This window comes from Notolepis coatsorum (genome assembly GCF_963971535.1).
Source record: "Notolepis coatsorum genome assembly, chromosome: 5".
NCBI classification, from domain to species: Eukaryota; Metazoa; Chordata; class Actinopteri; order Aulopiformes; family Paralepididae; genus Notolepis; species Notolepis coatsorum.
The window spans coordinates 28,358,781-28,379,655 of NC_140169.1; the positions used below are offsets into that span (position 1 = coordinate 28,358,781).

At 39.6% G+C, this 20,875-nt stretch overlaps 1 protein-coding gene across 1 annotated transcript in view; it reads right to left on the reverse strand.

Annotated features, from left to right (window-relative positions):
• sestd1 (SEC14 and spectrin domains 1) overlaps positions 1-20,875 on the reverse strand; it is a gene marked incomplete at its 3' end in the record, with an annotated part of 96,172 nt that overhangs the window by 19,987 nt on the left and 55,310 nt on the right. The window contains exons 10-13 of the mRNA XM_084314052.1: positions 20,476-20,633; positions 19,524-19,646; positions 4,228-4,422; positions 3,682-3,796 (exon numbers count right to left, since the gene is read on the reverse strand). Coding sequence (XP_084170178.1) covers positions 3,682-3,796; positions 4,228-4,422; positions 19,524-19,646; positions 20,476-20,633 — 591 coding nt within the window. The remainder of the gene's footprint in view (positions 1-3,681; positions 3,797-4,227; positions 4,423-19,523; positions 19,647-20,475; positions 20,634-20,875) is intronic.

The following is a 20,875-nucleotide window of genomic DNA, read 5'->3' on the forward strand; positions in this document are numbered from 1 at the left end:
CTTGGCTGATGCTGTCTGAGCCAGCACAACTCTGCAACGCTTCAATACTGCCACCTGGTGGCCGATCGGCGAGTTGCCAAATCGGAAGTGCCCGTTGGAGCTCGGTCCGTCCCCTAATTTCGTCCGGCCACTCGTTTATGGTCCCGGGGCTCAATACAGACACTGTGGATATGGATCTTTGCCATAACTCAATAATCAACATAATTTGGACGTGTATTAGTAATATACAAACCGGAAATGGATCGCATCGATTAATATCACATAATTGGGATCTGTTTGCTCCACTCTCATCGCCCAACGCTACGAGGAGACTGACTTTTTCTTTATAATTTTCGATACAAACTGCTTGGGGGACCCTGATGGAAACAAGACAAACGTCTTTCTCAGGTCTGCATCCCCTTAACAATTGTATGTATTGAGCCGTACTGTATTGTACCCATTCTGCAATCTGTTAAATAAAGTTTTCATTCATTCATTCATTCATTCATTCTGATCAATATATCACCCATACTACATAAATCATTTAACGTCGGTCATTGAATTATAAATGACCCCCCCCCCCCTCCGTTCACGCGCAGATGATCAGTCATGACGTTTAGGACCATGTACAGTTGAAATTTTTTATATAGCATGAATCGGTATCAAACTGCATTTGATAATCTAATATATGCATTTATGCCTATATCTCACGTTCTATTAACACTTTAACTGCCACACACGAGATATCTCGGGTTTATTTTGATGTGGTTGAAAGCCACTCACGAGATTTCTCTGAATTTTTATTATTATTTTTTTTAGCGATCTGAAATCATATTGGATCACGCGAGTGTGACGGATCATACTGGGTCTGCGTTGTGTTTGATGTTAAATGTTAAATGAGAATGTCCCGAGGGGGAGTCGAACAGGGGGCTCCCGCGTCCGCGGGCGACGACACAGACCGCTGCACTAAGAAGTGGATCCACTCCTAACTACCGTACCTATGCGTCTATTAACCCTGTTATGGGGAAGTGAGTTTAATTTACCAGCCCGCACTGCCACAGTCACCCGTCAACACACCTGTTTCAGTGACTGTGGACATACCCACGGACTTCCCCGTTACACTCACCTCCCTAAACTCACGCCCCTCAGGACATCCGGGTCATGGCACCACTGTGACGGATCATACTGGGTCTGCGTTGTGTTTGATGTTAAATGTTAAATGAGAATGTCCCGAGGGGGAGTCGAACAGGGGGCTCCCGCGTCCGCGGGCGACGACACAGACCGCTGCACTAAGAAGTGGATCCACTCCTAACTACCGTACCTATGCGTCTATTAACCCTGTTATGGGGAAGTGAGTTTAATTTACCAGCCCGCACTGCCACAGTCACCCGTCAACACACCTGTTTCAGTGACTGTGGACATACCCACGGACTTCCCCGTTACACGAGCCTACCCGAGTATACACGAGCACCGCCGGAGATTATATGTGGAAAAAAGCGCCCCCTATCGTCTTTCAGATGACATAAGGGATTTTGGAATGGACTCAATGAAAATGGATGGGGAAAAAAATCCGGTACTCCACATTTTCCAGTCCACTGATCCAGCCGGGGTTACCACAGTTGATTCTGGAGCCTCTGAGCCCCGCTGATCATGGAGTTGTACTGTATCGCGTTGGATCTATACACTTATCGATTCTTTCGAATGGTGATCAGGAATTGGAATATACCAGTTGGATACCATCTGATGTCAGGTAAGGACTCTATGTTATCAGTGTTAGGATAATCAGACTAATTTTGATGAAGTTATAAGCTGTTTTGTGAAATGGGCTCTTTCGGTTTCACTGTAAAAATCCAAGAGGAAATCAACGCGGCGATTATCCGTGCGCGGCCCGAATGTGCTTGCGTGCACGTATAATATTGATCATCTAGCGTTTATTTGAAAACGATTCATAAAAAGGCCGACGAATATCAACGTTGTGGAATATTCCAGTAAAAGACGATTTTCATAGAATGGTCCAGAATGGGCTGTTTTTTTATCTGAAAACGGGTGCTTTTCTAAATGCTCTGAAACGGAAATGATGCGATAAAAAACCAATCTGCCTTGACAGCACTGACTGGAAAATAGTCTTTGATAATGCGATGGGCAGATTAGACACATAGCCATAATTTAAAACATAGATTAGGCGATATTAACGTTAACATTGGCGCCGATGGTGGCATTCAGCGGGTAAAAAGGAAAACCCGGCGTGGCACTCAAAGTGTTAAATACTGCAGAAAACGATAAAAACATATTTATACTCTAGACGGTATTTTAGTATGAATGAAAAAGTAAAACGTTCCTACATCCTGAACGATAGATAATTGATGTTGAATGGGCCATAGTAATGTCAATTTAGCAATACAATTTAAAAAGTTATAGCCCTGCAAAGAAGGTGAACATCTCCATAGACAAATAGCGCTGGCAGAGGATGGTCAAAGTGTTGGCAGAGAATGGGTTAAGGTGTAAATATAATGTAATAATGTGAATATATAATTTATCAATGTGTCAAGTTAATGTAATAATGTGAATATATAATGTATCATGTGTAAATATAAGGTAATAATGTGAATATATAATTAATGTGGCAAGATAATATAATGTAAATATATAATGTATGAATGTGTAAATATAATATAGTGAATATATGTCTTAACTCTTTCAGTGCCACTCACGAGATTTCTCGTGTTTTTTTATAGGTGGTTGCTAGCCACTCACGAGATTTCTTGGAATTATTATTATTATTTTTTTTTGTGATCTGAAAAATTATTGCATCACCCGAGCCTACCCGAGTATTGCCGAGCTGCGCCGGTGATCACTGTGGAAAAAAGCGCCCCCTGTCGTCTCCCAGATGACATAAGTGATTTTGGAATGGACTCAATGAAAATGAATGGGGAAAAAAATCCGGTACTCCACATTTTCCAGTTCACTGATCCAGCCGGGGTTACTAGAGTTCATTCTGGAGCCTCAGATCCCCGCGGATCATGGAGATCCACTGTGTCGCGTTGGATCCATACACGTATCGATTTTTTCGAATGGTGATCAGGAATTGGAATATACCAGTTGGATACCATCTGATGTCAGGTAAGGACTCTATGTTATCAGTGGTAGGATAATCAGAGTAAGTTTGATGAAGTTATAAGCCGTTTTGTGAAATGTCTTCTTTCGGTTTCAATGTAAAACTCCGAGAGGAAATCAACGATTTCCGCCCGCGGCCGTAATGTGCGTGCGTGCACGTATAATATTGATCATCTAGCGTTTATTTGAAAACGATTCATAAAAAGGCCGACGAATATCAACGTTGTGGAATATTCTACTAAAAGACGATTTTCATAGAATGCTCCAGAATGAGCTGTTTTTTATATCAAAACGGGGGCTTTTCTAACTGCTCTGAAACGGCAACGACGCGATAAAAAAACAATCTGCCTTCACAGCACTGTCTGGAAAATAGTCTTTGATAATGCGATGGGCAGATTAGACACATAGCCATAATCTAAAACATAGATTAGGCGATATTAACGTTAACATTGGCGCGGATGGTGGCATTCAAGCGGTAAAATGGAAAACCAGGCGTGGCACTGAAAGAGTTAATTTGTAAATATAATATAATAATGTAAATATATAATGTATTATTAATGTGTAAATATTATATAATAATGATCGTACCAACAGACTTGAGTTTTTCCTCCAGGTGTTTCAGGGTCTGTTGGATGGCTGCTCCATCAGCAGGTGCAACATCAGCACAGAGCATGCCCAGTAGACCGTCCAGCTGCTGGGACAACTGGAGACAAACACACAGACGTAGATACAATTTGAACTCTGTGTACATTGTTTAAAATGTTTTCCTCAAATGTAATACTAATAGTATTATATGAATAATAACATATGCTGCCATTCCTTTACTATAACATTTAATTATTATTTTCATAATTTTTTATTAGATTAGATTCAAATGTATTGTCATTATACAACACAAGTACAGTACAACGGAAATAAGTTTGGCATCCAACCAGAGTGAACATTTTACAGTAAAGTGCAATAGTAATATACAATGTACAGAATTAAAAGGAGCTCATGGTGGACTTCAGGAAGACCAACGCAGGCACGTACACCCCCATCTATATCAACAGGACGGAGGTCGAGAGTCTCTCCAGCCTCTGGAGTTTTTCGTGTGTCCACATCTTCGAGGACACCTCCTGCGGACATACTTACGTCCTGTGCAGTGCCGTGGAAGTCGTGTGCAGACTGTAGGATGTTCTGTCTGCTCTCCAGCTGAGTAGCCTGTCGGTAGCAGACGTCACTCAGCTGCTGTTGAAGACCTTTCAGCTCCACCAGGTCCTCCTCGTCCCCGGCACTGAGCAAGGCAGCGATCTGCTGGTTCAACTCCACATACACTGCAAACCACTCCTGTATGGAGAGGAGCAATAGGACGATTTTAATGCTTTAACCTCTTAAGCTGTAGCCATATTTTCAGAAAATGTGCCTAAAAGTACATACCCAAGCAAATGGAAGATTGCTCCCTTTCTACAAGGTCTGTAACTGAGGGGTACAATTCCCTGACTGTATTGTTAAGTATGGTATTATTAAACCACTACCTCTTGTACTTTAACTTCTGGCCATCCAGTACATGATATAGATATGATGAACACTTTCCCACCTGATGAAACGAAGTCCACACAAATGTACAAATCGAATATTTAATATAGCAAAAGGTATATACAACGTTCACTTGTTTACACTTATGATTTGAAATGCACTTGTATGGCAAATGAGTATTCGTAGGTAAATCAACATTGAATGTCCAATCTCTGGTTACGCAGGGAGTAAGTATACAACCCGGTTCTTTAGGGAACTATAGCGATGGTACTTAAATGATTATAGCTGGATACACTAAGGGGGGGGGGGGTCCCGCTGGTTGTAAGACAGTAGGAGGGGGGGGGTTAGAAGAGCCGCTGGCGGTATCCCATCTGGCCGACGATTTCTTGGGAGAATTCAAAGTCTTGAACACGGTGCCCACAGAACCTCGGTCCGCAGATGAATACAGCTGGACCCTCTGGTGGACGGTAGCTGCCGGTCCACAACGGAGAGACGTGAGGCGACCTCACTGGTGTAGAGCGCCGTCTCACCTGGACTCCTCTCCGGGGGGTAGTTCCAACACTCAGCAGTGTTGGCCGTTATCCATGGAATAATCAAAGCACCCAAAGCATAATCCAAGCCGTGGAAGGCTCGCCGTCGTCCGGGTAGAGTAATCCAATGTACAGGTCTCCTCGTCCTGGCCCGGAGCTCCTCGGATGCAAGCACCACTAGTGGTCTGCCCAGCCTGGTTAAGACTCCAGATAGCGTCAGGAACGATGGGGGTGCTGCTCACTTTATAACTCTAACCGACGATGCACCATACATAAATAGACTATTATTAGCTTAATAGAATACGTCCAACTCGACGGTATAGTGCCAAACTATGACAATTCAACTATTAATCCACACGATATCTCAATGCCTATTCTGAGGCCAAGTAGGCCTTACTGCACCACACGTGCGTCGTGGGTGAGGCTTCGCGTCTGTTACTCGGTTGGAGGGTAAAGAACTAATGGACTAAAAGAAGGTTCTACTTTACTTGCGCCATATATATATGCGCTGTGAACAAATAGTACCATTCGTATTTCGCCAGACGTATTCCTACGCGGAACCGGGCTTGCCACGACATGTTGGGCGGCACGATTGAACTTGAACCTAGGGGTATGGCTGCTGGCGCCAGGTTCTCGTCCAATGGTAGAATGAAACTATTATGGGCTGTTTAGTAGACTAAAGGGATATTCAGTGCATATTGTACAAGGAATATACAGGGGATATCAAACGATATACAAATACTATTTAAATATATATATATAAATAAATATATATATTCGGTTTAATCTGATCCTTCACAACAAGGCTATTTGCATGTTCTTGGTATCTAGGGACATCTATGGACCTCAGGGAATGTATTCCCAGTGTCAGAAATGTTACTATGCTTGAGTAAATTGTAATGAACCACCAAAGGACAATAAAATAATCGATTTCTTCTTTCATCTTTGACGGTGAATAACATCATGCTAACATTGACCAGACGTGAAGAATTGCCACTGAGCTCATTTAGCACCTTCTTGAGATCAAGTGTACTAACAATCTAAGCAAATTAATGAAGAGCAAATGGTTTACAGGGGGTTTTGTAGATACAGTACTGAATTTTGCCATCCGGATGAAATTTGAAATATGAATATAGAATATCAGGCCTATAAATTACCTTATTATGGGCAAGTCATACATCTATGGATTGGGCCAAATCTCCTCTTTCCAATGGCAGAGTTAAATCTAGATTTAGTACCACCAGGTAGGGCTGGGCGATATGGCCTCTAAATGTTATCACGATATTTTTTGGCTACATCACGATACACGATATATATCACAATATTTGGACATTTCCTCTAAACTTTAAAGCACTTAAAAATGCTTGATTTAACCATTTGATGGATACAGTCATGCCAATATGATGATTATAATAGTCCCTGCAACATATGGGAGGCTGAGGGAGGCTTCAGCTTATCCAAAAACTCTGCAGCCCGACTGCTAACTAGAACCAAAAGGAGAGAGCACATTGGCCCAGTCTTATCTGCTTTACACTGGCTTCCTGTAACATTTAGAATTGACTTTAAGGTCCTTCTCCTTACATACAAAGCTCTAAATGGACAGGGACCTAGCTACATCACCAACACTCTAATAAATTACAGGCTAGCAAGAACACTGCGATCATCAACTGCTGGACTACTAGAGGCTCCCAGAAACAGTCAAAAAAGGATCAGTAATGCAGCCTTTATCAACTATGCCCCACAACTATGAAATAAACTACCCCAAAACATCAGAGAAGCAAACTCACTAGATATCTTCAAAAGACAGCTTAAAACCTACTTCTTTGCTCAGGCATTTAAATGAAAATTCCTATCAAACTCATGTGTCAATTCTATGCAAATTTTATCTCGCTATCTCCTCCCTCCTCTACAACTCACATCTCCACTCCCCAGACTGTCGAGGTAGTCCTCACCCCATCGCCCCCCCCCCCACCCCCGGCCCTGCTGATACTGTGTGCCATTATTACTACCAAAGGTAATAATTGTGAAAGCCCCTTGAATATTGAATACTACTATAATGAAGAGCACTGCTCTGTTGTAATCCAAAATTGAACTATTTGATATGTTAACACATTGTGCGCCAAAATCGCTTTCCAGCGTTATTGACCGCCATGCGTTGAGCGCCAGACCACGCTGTCCAGCGTTATTGAGATCAATATTTCAATTTTTCGCCATGGCATTCATAATTCATATATACACCCGCGACGATGCAGCTGGACCCTATAGGTGACGGCAACAACGGCTCAATACCGCCGCCTGGTGGATGGTCGGGCGAGTGGGTGTGGCCGATGTGCGTCGATGAAAATCATCCGACAGTCACATCTCGTTGCAGGACTCCCGACAGACATTATGTACATAATGGATCGCTTTCTAAACTTAATAATCGATATGATTTCGGCGTTTATTGCGACATACAAACCGGAAATGGACCTAGGCGATCGGCGTTGTGTACTTGGGATCTTTCACCGCTAGTCTCATTGACCCACGGTAAGAGGAATATAACATTATTTTCAACCCGATTGTGAGTTTCCTTGTGAGCAAACCGATCTGATCAATATATCACCCAACCTACATAAAGCATTTACTGATGATCAGGGAATTATAAACGACCCCCCCCCCTTCCTTCACGCATGATGAAGCATACCGTATACCGATCATATACCGATAATATAGCATGTATAGGGAAGAAACGCCAATTGATAATCTATATATGCGTTTAGGCCTATAACTCACGTTCTAAGAATTACTGCAGAAAACGATAAAAACACTTATATTCTAGAAGGTATTTTTATATGAATGTATGAATGAAAAAATATAACGTTCCCACATCCTGAACGATAGATAATCGATGTTGAATGGGCCATAGTAATGTCAATATAGCAATACAATTTAAAAAGTTATAGCCCTGCAAAGAAGGTAAACATCTCCATAGACTTATAGTGGTGGCAGAGAGGGTACTTTGATGGGTACAATGGCTGGCAAAGAATGTGTTAAATACCCTGTTGTATGTCTGCTCCATTTTATAATTCAAAATTGAACTATTTTATCACACTTTTTACTTCTTACTGATGCACTGCTCTATTGTATGTTAAATACCCTGTTGTATGTCCGTTCTATTTTAATTTTTTTTGACTATTTTTAAACCGAATCATTTTAAACTATTTTTATTATTTGTATTACTGAATGAAACTGTAAACAGAGAACCTATTGGGATGCTAGATCCTAATGTGAAACACTGTGATTTACCTCCATCTTTTTCATGCTCGCTTATGGCTGTATTTTTTACTGTTGTGAAGCACTTTGAACTGCAACTTCTGTATGAAAAGTGCTATACAAATAAAGTTATTATTATTATTATTATTATTATTATTATTATTATTATTATTATTATTATTATTATTATTATTATTATTATTATTATTATTATTATTATTATTATGTGTGCATTAAACCATGAAGATGCTTTCAAAAATTATTAAATGAAAAGTTAAAAAAAATCTAAGAGTAGTCTACCGACACTAATACAGAAAGAAATGTATTAACATATACGACAATTTATATAAAAACTCTTGGGTGCCTAAGACTTTTGCACAGTACTGTGTTTTCTATCCACTTTAGCCAAAAATACACAGACACACACACACACATATATATATATATACATACATACATACATACATACATACATACACGCACTACTGTGAGAAAATAATAATAATTTTTATTACCAGCAATGTTATAACATCCTACTGGTAAACATAACACTGTAAAGGTGTGTACATCATGTGTACTAAATACATATATTTACTTTTTAATTGCATGAAACATTATGAAGTATTCTCTTATGCCTCTTTTCCACTGCATGGTACCTACTCGACTCCACTCGCTTTTGTTCGTTTTCCACTGCATGTAGTAAATTAAATGTTTATATCATCAACTATCCAGTTAGTATTTATAGTGTAACGTTTGGCTACTTTAAATCATCTAACGTAGAGAGAGAGAGATCGAGAGAGATACAGCCCCCCCCCCCCCGTGATGTATTAGGTTTGAGTTTGAGCATCTTGGTTGCCGTAGTTGAAGTGATGTCACACTAGGAAGTCAACACAGTGCACGCAGAGTTGGAACCTGGAGGAGCCCAATGCATGAAGCGATATATAGTGGGTGGGTAGGTTTGTAGGCAGGTGGGTGGGTTGTTATATATTATTATGTACACAGTATATGCATGTATGTACTGTGTGTATGTATGTTTGTATTAACACAAATCTATTTAATGTATTCATGTATTTTATAATATGCATATTTTTGTATTTTTGTATGTTTGATTTTATAAAACAGGGGAAGTTCTTGATAAGCCTCTAGTTTCAAGTTTCAAGTTTCTTTAATAGTTGTCATACAGAAGTACAGAATACTTTTGTACAAAATGCTTCTTACTGTTGCGCTCCAGAGACTGTGCAAGACAAGATAAGTATGAAATAAAAACATAGTAAAATTAGAAGTAAAAAAAAAAAGAGGTCACAGTGTTCAGTTTAGACATATGTACAATGTTCGATGCAGAATAGACGTAGTTACCATACAATATACAATACTGTGCAGTGTACTAATATACAATACTATATAGTGCAAGGCAGAAATGGAGAAATGGGACGAGGTGCAATTTAGGTACAATTCACAGTAGGTGTACGAGTTGTAGTGCAAATCCTTTATCAATAAATATAAAGTGTAAGTGTGTTTGTGTGATCTAAAGTGTGGAGAGTGGGTGGTGCAGTGTGTTGTTTGTTTGAGTGAGTGTGTGCGTGTGGGTGTGTGTGCTGTGTGCATTTGATGGTTGTTGCATAGTGATTATTGTTCGTTTAGCGATTATTGTTCGTTTAGCAGCCTGATGGCCTGGGGATAGAAGCTTCTTCTGAGTCTTTCTGTGCTCGCCTTAAGACTCCGGTATCGCTTGCCTGACCGCAGCAGTTCAAAGAGGCAGTTGTTCGGGTGGCTCGAGTCCTTAATAATTCTCTTAGCCTTCCCCTTGCACCGCTTGTTGTAAATGTTCTGGAGGGTGGGAAGCCCCCCTCCAATTGTGCGTTCGGCTGAACGTGTCACTCTTTGTAGTCTGCTACGGTCTTGTGCAGTGCTATTCCCAAACCAGGAGGTGATGTTGCCGGTCAGGATGCTCTCTATTGTACATGAGTAGAAGTTCCTAAGGATCTTCTGACTGACTTGGAACTTCCTTAGGCGCCTGAGGAAGTAGAGGCGTTGTCGTGCCTTCTTCACAACACTGTCAATGTGTGTGGTCTAGGCTTCTAACTTCTCCTTCACAATCGTTATAACTTATTATGTATTGTTTTTACTTCTTAACTGTGTTAATAAACAAACAAAACAAGAACATCACGATACGTTTCAGAAGTGTATCGTTATGCAATTGTACCAGATATTTATTTAATATCGTCATATCGCCCACCCCTACCACCAGGCGCCCGTTACAGGGCAGCAAAGACCGTGATTGAAATCTACTGTAAGTAGTACAGTTACTTTTGTAATGTCCATAGCTCCGCCATTTTCTACCCTAGACGTTCACAGAAAGAAACAATATATGTTGTATTTTATGGCAATAACCTTCAGGTTTGTTCAACCCGTGAGATATAAACAAGAAAATAACATCAGAATTTTTCGCATTGAATATTTTCGGCAGTTTTGACTAGGGATGTACCGAATGGGAAATTCTTGGCCGAAACCGAAAATAGGAAACAGTTGGCCGAAAACCGAATGCCGAAAGGCCGAAAATGATTAATATAAATATATATATAATGTTTTTTTTTTTTAGCTACCTGATTATGGCAAAAGACATGATTATGGCAAAACTTAACTTAAATAATATTAATAATCACTATTATGGGCCAATAAAACATTTATTCAGCACTTTTGAATGCATACATTAATTCCAGACTGACTGCTGAAAGATTGTACAATTTAAACATTTTCTCTTTGCATACAACAAATTGTGCATTAAAGTCAAGTGCATTTTCTTTTCTCTGTAGGATAACTACAACAAAGTGCATTCAGAACAAAGCCAGGGTGCTTTAAAACTGCATAACGATCTGCATAAAGACACACATACAGGACTGTTGTATTTACTACATCTCCCATGACTCCTAGCGGGGGATGACGTGGCTTAAGAGATCCTGGTCAAAGAGGAATGGAAGCGTTAGCTAGCTTAACGCTAACGTTAGTTCAAAATTTTTTAACCGCGACGGGCATATAGTAATGGCGAGGATATAAAGCATGTTAACACTATGGCGTCCGTTCACGAGTATATACGTGTTTCGATTCCATGCGTTGTGGTCCAGAGCCATGAGTATACTCGTGACGTGTTGTTATTGTTTTATTCCATATTTATAACGCTTATTAGGTACCCGATCCACTAGCAGGATCTTTCCACATATTTGATTTTCGAAACATGCAGTACCGGCCAGATCCGCTTAGGGGCGCCATCGCTCCACTGCAGTATCATTGATGGGATTAAAAAAAATAAAAAAAAATGCTTTACAGTCCTGTGGGCGGATCATAGATCCTTGATTCCAAAAGAAGACCCTCCATCTTGGATCAACTTGCCGAAAGTTTTTTTCAGCATGGAATAATGGGATTTATGATTAGCCAATGTGCATATCGATCTACCAGAATCCGATGACTGGTGAGGAAATGCTGCCGGCGATCACATGGCCTGACGGTAGGATAATATTACCCCAAATTACAGCTGGATTGGACATTGTTTTGTGTGATAGACGTGATAGACTACTGACATTGGCTACCGGAACGCACACTCTATTGCTAATCAATAATACTGATCGGCATTCCCCGCCGCCCCCATTTCATCCATAGATGCTCTGTAATAGTCCGGATGCTACGCAGTTTGTTTTATTTCATTCGTATATATACAGCAGAAATGGCGTTTGATATAACGGCGCCAACGTTTTGCCTTTTTTGCAGCCTCCTGCAGAAAAGCCTAGACGAAAAGCGCAATATACCTTATATTCACGACGCTATAAAATGACAACCAACCGATGGATTTTTTTTTCTTTAAGCCATTATGAAGGCACGGTTTATGCACTCAAGTGACAATGAGAATGGACAGATAGCAATACTATAAATGATATATAAAGCTCTTAGAAAGTACATCGGTTTGTTTACAATCCTCTGTCCTCTGAGGCCTAAATCGCCGCGGGGCGCCGGTCGCCATAGTGTTAAAGATGCATTTATTGGATTCGTTGCTCGCGGTCGCAGAGTTTACATAGAAACAGCGCGACTCCCAAGAGGAGTTAGTTATCACAGGCTGCAGAACGCACGAAGAGCTGCCAAGCTGCTCACGTTACACGTTGCGCGTTTTGATTACGTCATCACAACAACACTTTCAGTTACGAACGTTACGTATCCCTGTTCTTTGACATTCGGTGATATATTTTCGGTGCTAAAACCCTTTCGGCCGAAAGCCGAAAGAGCCTTTTTAACCATTTTCGGCCGATAATTTTCGGTGGCCGAATATTCGGTGCATCCCTAGTTTTGACACAGGCTGGTGTGAGCTGGGTAGTATAGTTTTATGAAATTTCGATGTCCATCGAAAGCCCTGGGTCTCCTCTTTCTTAGGACTACAACGGTTTCATGGAGTAATTTCCTCGCATCCAATTCATCCGGTTTCCGATGCGTTGCGCAGAGATATTTATAAACTCATATTTCGCTAATAACACTTAGAATCATTGGTAAACAAATGTAGTGCTGAAAATATACACGTTGACTGCGGTTTTGATAGGGTATTGATCCATTTATGACGTGAAAATAATGTTGATACAGGACTGATCAGGCTTAAGGGGTTAAGCTTAAGGGAAATTTCACTTTTTGTAGAACTCTTCAGAAATCAGCAGTCTTACCTCTATCTAAGTACAATAAAGCTTCTGAAGTACAAACAAACTATACAGCAATATTATTCTGTGTAATGTTTATTTTTGTGTCAAAGGTACTTTTTTGTAGCTAATGTTGCCATTCTCAAATGATCAGTAAAGGAACTATTGAGATGTAGTTTGACCAACTGTCAACTTCTCACATAATGTTTAGAAGTAACCATGGTAACCACTCCCTAAATAAATCCCATGCAAGGCACAGATACACAGCACACAAACCTACAACAAATACAATTTTGGATCTGCTTTTATTTTTAAGGTAATAAATCCCAATCAAATGCCAAAACATACACATACCTTTGATTAGAGTTCTTTCTTCCAGTATGGCTGCCTGTAACCATTGGTAAGTAACCACTTTCAAAAAATAAATTGCTCATGTTTTTGTTCTCATATATCAACACATAGCAATTGTTTTGCACATAGCAACTGTCTCTTCCATTGGCATGTACAAAGCAATGGTTGCTTTGTTACAAGCAGCCATGTTGGAAGACAGAATTACATAAATATTATAATAATAATAATAATAATAATAATAATAATAATAATAATAATAATAATAATAATAACTTTATTTGTATAGCACTTTTCATACAGAGGTTGCAGTTCAAAGTGCTTCACAACAGTAAAAAAATACAGGCATAAGAGAGCATACAAAATTTAAAATGTAAATACAAAGAGATAGAGAGGTAGCAAGGTTAGGCAAATCAGTGATTCAGCAATACAAATAATAATAGAATAGATTAGATAGAGTAAAAAAGTGTGGTTTGATTCCGTTTAAAATAGGCTAAAATAATAAGATAGAACGGACAGTAAAAAAGTGTGATAAGATTGTTCAATAAAAAATATATAACAACAGAGCAGTGTATCGCTCTTAGTACTTTGAGTTTCTTTACAAAGTTCTAACATACACAGAGCATTGATCGAACATACATACAACAGAGTAGTCCGTCGCTCTAACATACAACAGAGCAGTCCGTCGCTCTAACATACAACAGAGCAGTGCATCACTCTTAACACTTTGAGTTTCTTTACAAAGTACAGTTCTAAGTTACCTTATAACAGAGCAGTGTGTCGCTCACAACAACAGAGCATCACTCTAACATCATAGAACCGACATATGAATTTCATTGGAAGTGTATGAAAGTAGGTAGGGTAAGAATAATAATAATAATAATAATAATAATAATAATAATAATAATAATAATAACTAGACAATTCCACGCGGGGGAAATTGTGAAAGTGTGGGTGACGCCTGTGCACCGCCGGCCAATGGGGGAGAGGGTCTCTCGCGAGTCTCTATGACAAACGGTTCAAAGGATACAAAAAGGGGGCGCGGCCTAAGGATCGGGGGAGTGGTCAACATAGACCAATCAAAGAGGATATCCCTACTGAGTGCAATGACACAACCCGCAACACTATTACACTATTACACTATTACACAATATTACACTATTACACACTATTACACACTATTACACACTATTACACTATTACACACTATTACACACTATTACACTATTACACACTATTACACTATTACACACTATTACACACTATTACACATTACACACTATTACACTATTACACACTATTACACACTATTACACTATTACACTATTACACACTATTACACTATTACACACTATTACACTATTACACACTATTACACACTATTACACACTATTACACACTATTACACACTATTACACTATTACACACTATTACACTATTACACTATTACGCACTTACACTATTACACACTATTACACACTATTACACTATTACACACTATTACACTATTACACTATTACACACTATTACACTATTACACACTATTACACTATTACACACTATTACACACTATTACACACTATTACACACTATTACACTATTACACACTATTACACTATTACACTATAACACTATTACACACTATTACACTATTACACACTATTGCACTATTACACTATTACACTATTACACACTATTACACTATTACACACTATTACACTATTACACTATTACACACTATTACACTATTACACTATTGCACACTATTACACTATTACACTATTACACTATTACACACTATTACACACTATTACACACTATTACACACTATTACACACTATTACACACTATTACACTATTACACTATTACACACTATTACACTATTACACTATTACACACTATTACACTATTACACACTATTACACTATTACACTATTACACACTATTACACTATTACACACTATTACACTATTACACTATTACACTATTACACACTATTACACTATTACACACTATTACACTATTACACACTATTACACGATTACACTATTACACACTATTACACTATTACACTATTACACACTATTACACTATTACACACTATTACACTATTACACACTATTACACTATTACACACTTACACACTTACACACTATTACACTATTACACTATTACACACTATTACACTATTACACACTATTACACTATTACACACTATTACACTATTACACTATTACACACTATTACACTATTACACTATTACACACTATTACACTATTACACACTATTACACTATTACACACTATTACACACTTACACACTATTACACTATTACACTATTACACACTTACACACTATTACACTATTACACTATTACACACTATTACACACTTACACTATTACACACTATTACACTATTACACTATTACACACTATTACACACTATTACACTATTACACACTATTACACACTATTACACACTATTACACTATTACACACTATTACACTATTACACACTATTACACTATTACACTATTACACACTATTACACTATTACACACTATTACACTATTACACTATTACACACTATTACACTATTACACACTATTACACACTATTACACACTATTACACTATTACACACTATTACACACTATTACACTATTACACACTATTACACTATTACACTATTACACACTATTACACTATTACACTATTAGACACTATTACACTATTACACACTATTACACTATTACACACTATTACACTATTACACACTATTACACACTATTACACTATTACACACTATTACACAATATTACACTATTACACACTATTACACTATTACACTATTACACACTATTACACACTATTACACTATTACACACTATTACACTATTACACACTATTTTACACACTATTACACTATTACACACTATTACACTATTACACCGAGTACAATGGCACAATCCGCAAGTCTCTACGACAAACGGTTCAAGAGATACACTGAGGGGGTGTGGCCTAAGGGGGCGTGGTCTAATGATCGGGGGAGTGGTCAACATCGACCAATGAAAGGTGGTCAACATCGACCAATGGCACAATCCCCAAGTCTCTACGACAAACGGTTCAAGAGTTACACTGAGGGGGTGTGGCCTAAGGGGGCGTGGTCTAAGGATCGGGGGAGTGGTCAACATCGACCAATGAAAGGTGGTCAACATCGACCAATGGCACAATCCGCAAGTCTCTACGACAAACGGTTCAAGAGATACACTGAGGGGGTGTGGCCTAAGGGGGCGTGGTCTAAGGATTGGGGGAGTGGTCAACATCGACCAATGAAAGGTGGTCAACATGGACCAATGAAAAATGAAAGAGGATATCCCTACTGAGTACAATGACACAACCCACAAGACAGAGGGCGCTGTCCAGCAATTCAGTAGTGCAACACAGTGATGGCCAATGATGGGTTAAGTGGATGATGTCATTGGCAGGTCAGCTCAGCCATGAGCCCTGAGCCTCACAGCTGTTAAGCCTGAACCAATCAGCCATGAGCACAATGACTTGCATATTCTGAAATTTCTTTACATGACTGCATTGTCACGTTGATTAAAAGAAAACTATAAGAGATGAAGCATTGTGACTCGCACAAGAGCACTACAACGAGTAGGCGAAGGATTGTGCGCGAGATTGTGGCACTCCTTCGGCGATCGGAACAGAAGGCTAAAAAAAAATTGATTTCTAGAGGGCGATTGCATGGCGGTCAATGGGGAGGAGAACCTTCAAACAAATGGTCGTCAGTTGAGATAGAAATGTCCAATTCCATTTATTCTTCTTTTGTGAGCGGGATGACAGCCGTGTCATCGTTTTGATGTGTTTGTTTTATTTCTACGTCCAAAATTGAGATCACACTCGCAATTCACCCAAGGTAGGGGGAAAAAGATTATTTCAGCTGCTACACTCTAAATTGCAATGCATTCCCAATGGGACAGAAATTTTACCGTTTAAAGTCGATTCGTAGCCAGACGGTGCGGTGAAACTTTTACGAGTTCGAAGACCGCAGTTGCCATAGGCAAGCCGCTCGTTTTGATACCTTTCACGTGTATGGTGCGCGAACGCTTACGTGTTGCAAAGTGTTTGAAACTCTAAATTGCACTGTATTTCCGAAATTTTACCGTTTAAAGTCGATTCGTAGCCAGACGGTGCGGTGAAACTTTACGAGTTCGAATAGCATATCGAGTTGGAGCAAGCCGCTCGTTTTGATACCTTTCACGTGTATGGGGCGCGAACGCTCTGGCACGAGTGTGTTGTCAAAATCGGTGGAATAAAGAATAAAGAATAAAAAGAGTATGGATATGTATAGTGTGGGTTGCAACCTGGCTTCGCCAGGTCACCCACACTAATAATAAGCATAAAAAAAAGATAGACAGATAGCAAGGTATGGTAAATCACAGTGTTTCACATTAGGATCTAGCATCCCAATAGGCTCTTTGTTTACAGTTTCATTCAGTAATACAAATAATAAAAATAGTTTAAAATGATTCAGTTTAAAAATAGTCATCAGTAAGAAGTAAAAAGTGTGATAAAATAGTTCTCTTAAAATTACAGTGCATACAGTAGGAGGTAGTGAGATAAAATTAGCATAGAACCGACACATGAATTTGATAGGCAGTGTATAAAAGTAGGCAGGGTAAGAATAGTGCAGGTAAGTACAATTTGTGTCAGGATATCCCTGATGTTTCTATAATAATATTTCCCCTTGCCACTAGGTGGTAGCAGATATCTATCTTCAAATATTTGCCTGCATTACCCCACATTGAAATGCCTGAGCAAAGAGATAGGTTTTAAGCTGTCTTTTGAAGATGTCTAGCGAGTTGGCTTCTCTGATGTTTTGGGGTAGTTTGTTCCACAGTTTTGGGGCATAGTTGATAAAGGCTGCATTACCGATCCTCTTTTGACTGTTTCTGGGAGCCTCTAGTAGTCCAGCAGCTGATGATCGCAGTGTTCTTGCTGGTGTGTAATTTATTAGAGTGTTGGCGATGTAGCTAGGTCCCAGTCCATTTAGAGCTTTGTATGTAAGGAGAAGGACCTTAAAGTAAATTCTAAATGTTACAGGAAGCCAGTGTAAAGCAGCCAAGACTGGACTAATGTGCTCTCTCCTTTTGGTTCTAGTTAGCAGTCGGGCTGCAGAGTTTTGGATTAGCTGAAGCCTCTCTGTGATTTTCTTAGGGAGACCTGTGAAAAGTGCATTACAGTAGTCTCTAACCGGCTAGATATGAATGCATGAATTAGCTTCTCAGCATCGTTCTGATTAATAAATAGTCGTACTTTTGCTATATTTCTGAGATGGAAGAACGATGTTTTCGTCACTTTGCTAATATGAGAATTGAAGTTCAGTTCTGAATCTATGATAACCCCGAGACTAGTGACCTCAGATTTGATCCAAGGGGTTAGTCCTCCCAGGTTCTTTATTAATGTTTCTTTTTTAGTTTTGGGGCAGATAATTAGAATTTCAGTTTTGTTCTCGTTTAGTTTCAGGAAGTTCCATTTATTTATTGCCAGTAAGCAGTCTGTAATGGAGCTAATCGCTGTATCATTTGGTTCAGCAGATATGTACAGTTGTGTATCATCCGCATAGCTATGGAAATCTACATTATGATATCACCCAGCGGTAACATGTAAAGGGAGAAGAGTAAAGGACCTAAGCAACTCCCTTGTGCAACTCCATAGTTGTTGTCGTATATATCAGACATGTGATCTCCTAGTTTAACATAGAATTTCCTCCCTCTGATGTATGTTTTAAACCAGCCTAGCACATGTTCTGAGAAACCGACATGGTTTTCAAGACGATCGATTAGAATATCGTGATCGATTGTATCAAATGCTGCACTGAGATCTAGCAGGATAAGGATGGAGATCTTATTCTCGTCAGAGTTTAGCCTGAGGTCACTGATTATTTTGGTGAGGGCAGTTTCAGTGCTATGATATTTTCTGAATCCCGACTGAAATTATGTGCAAGACCTTTATTGTCCGTTTTATTGAAATCTCCACAGCATTAACACACACTGTGCTGGGTCTCTGTGTGTGTGTGTGTGTGTGTGTGTGTATATTAACTCACGCTGTGCTGGCTCTCTATGTCTTCATGTTTCTGTTGCAGAGCCTGAGAGGCTCTGATAGAGTCTCCTATGGCCCACTGGGTCTTCAGCTGCTCAGAACCAGGACCTTCTAACCAGTTCACCACCTGACACACACACAGGGGAATGACACATCCAAAACCACGACCCACCAGCACTGAGAGAAGAACACACTAACAAACAAAGACCCACTCACTGAAATACACAAGATAATAGCACACAGTGCTATAGGCTACTACTGATATAGAACATAGAGAGAGAGAGAGAGAGAGAGAGAGAGTGAGATGTGTTCCAAAGTTAAGTGGTGTTTTCATTCACTGTATATCAGGGCAACAACGCCTTCAAGCTATATTAGACCTCTACCACACGCACACCAATCCTTGCAACAGAAAGGAACTAGGCCACCCCCCCCCTTCTAATCCTCCAGGCTAGCGACCAACATCTCCCTGGTAACCATGGCAACCCCAGGCTCAGCTCCAGGACTACATCACTACCCATCAGCCCACCTAACAGAGATGTGTCACTGTTCAGCAGCTGTCAAGAGTAAATTTACATTATTTCATTACAGTCCAATTTGAAAAAAAATGTACGAGCATGAAAACCAAACCATCAAATGTAAATAAATAAAATCATTATTGAACTGAAACGCATGACTGGTTCTTAATCAAATCAAAATTAAAGCCAGAGAGCTGTTAATGTCCCCATGGGCCGGACAAGTCAACAAGTCAAGAAGAAACATCACAATAAATCAAGTTCTTGTCCCTTTTTTGTCAATAAATGGGTTAGAAAGCACAGCCCAATGCCTAATGATAGTTTCCTATTAGTACAGGTAAGCTACTAGTATAATAACAAATACAGCAGACAATTGACTTGTTATGCATTTCATGCCTGCTTTTATGTGGTAATAATATGTGCGTATATGTGCATGTGTCTTACCTGCATGACCTTGGTGTGTATCTCCTCTAGTTGGGTGCGTTTGTTTCGTTGTCTGCAGACCTCCTGGTATCTGGTGTATTGTTCTCTGAGCGAATCCAGTAGCTTCATCACCTGAGGCTGAGCTAGAAGCTCCTCCTCCATCGGACACCAGGCGGGGCCTAGAGACACAACTACCTGTCAATCATTACAAGGTGGGACCTAGAGACACATAGAACCTGTCAATCATTACCAGGCGGGGCCTAGAGACACAACTACCTGCCAATCATTACAAGGTGGGGCCTAGAGACACATATAATCTGTCAACCATTACCAGCTGGGCTGTTAACTCATTGAACGCCGACCACGAGTATAGTCGGGTTAACTCGCCGACGCTTGAACGCCAATCACGAGTATAGTCGGG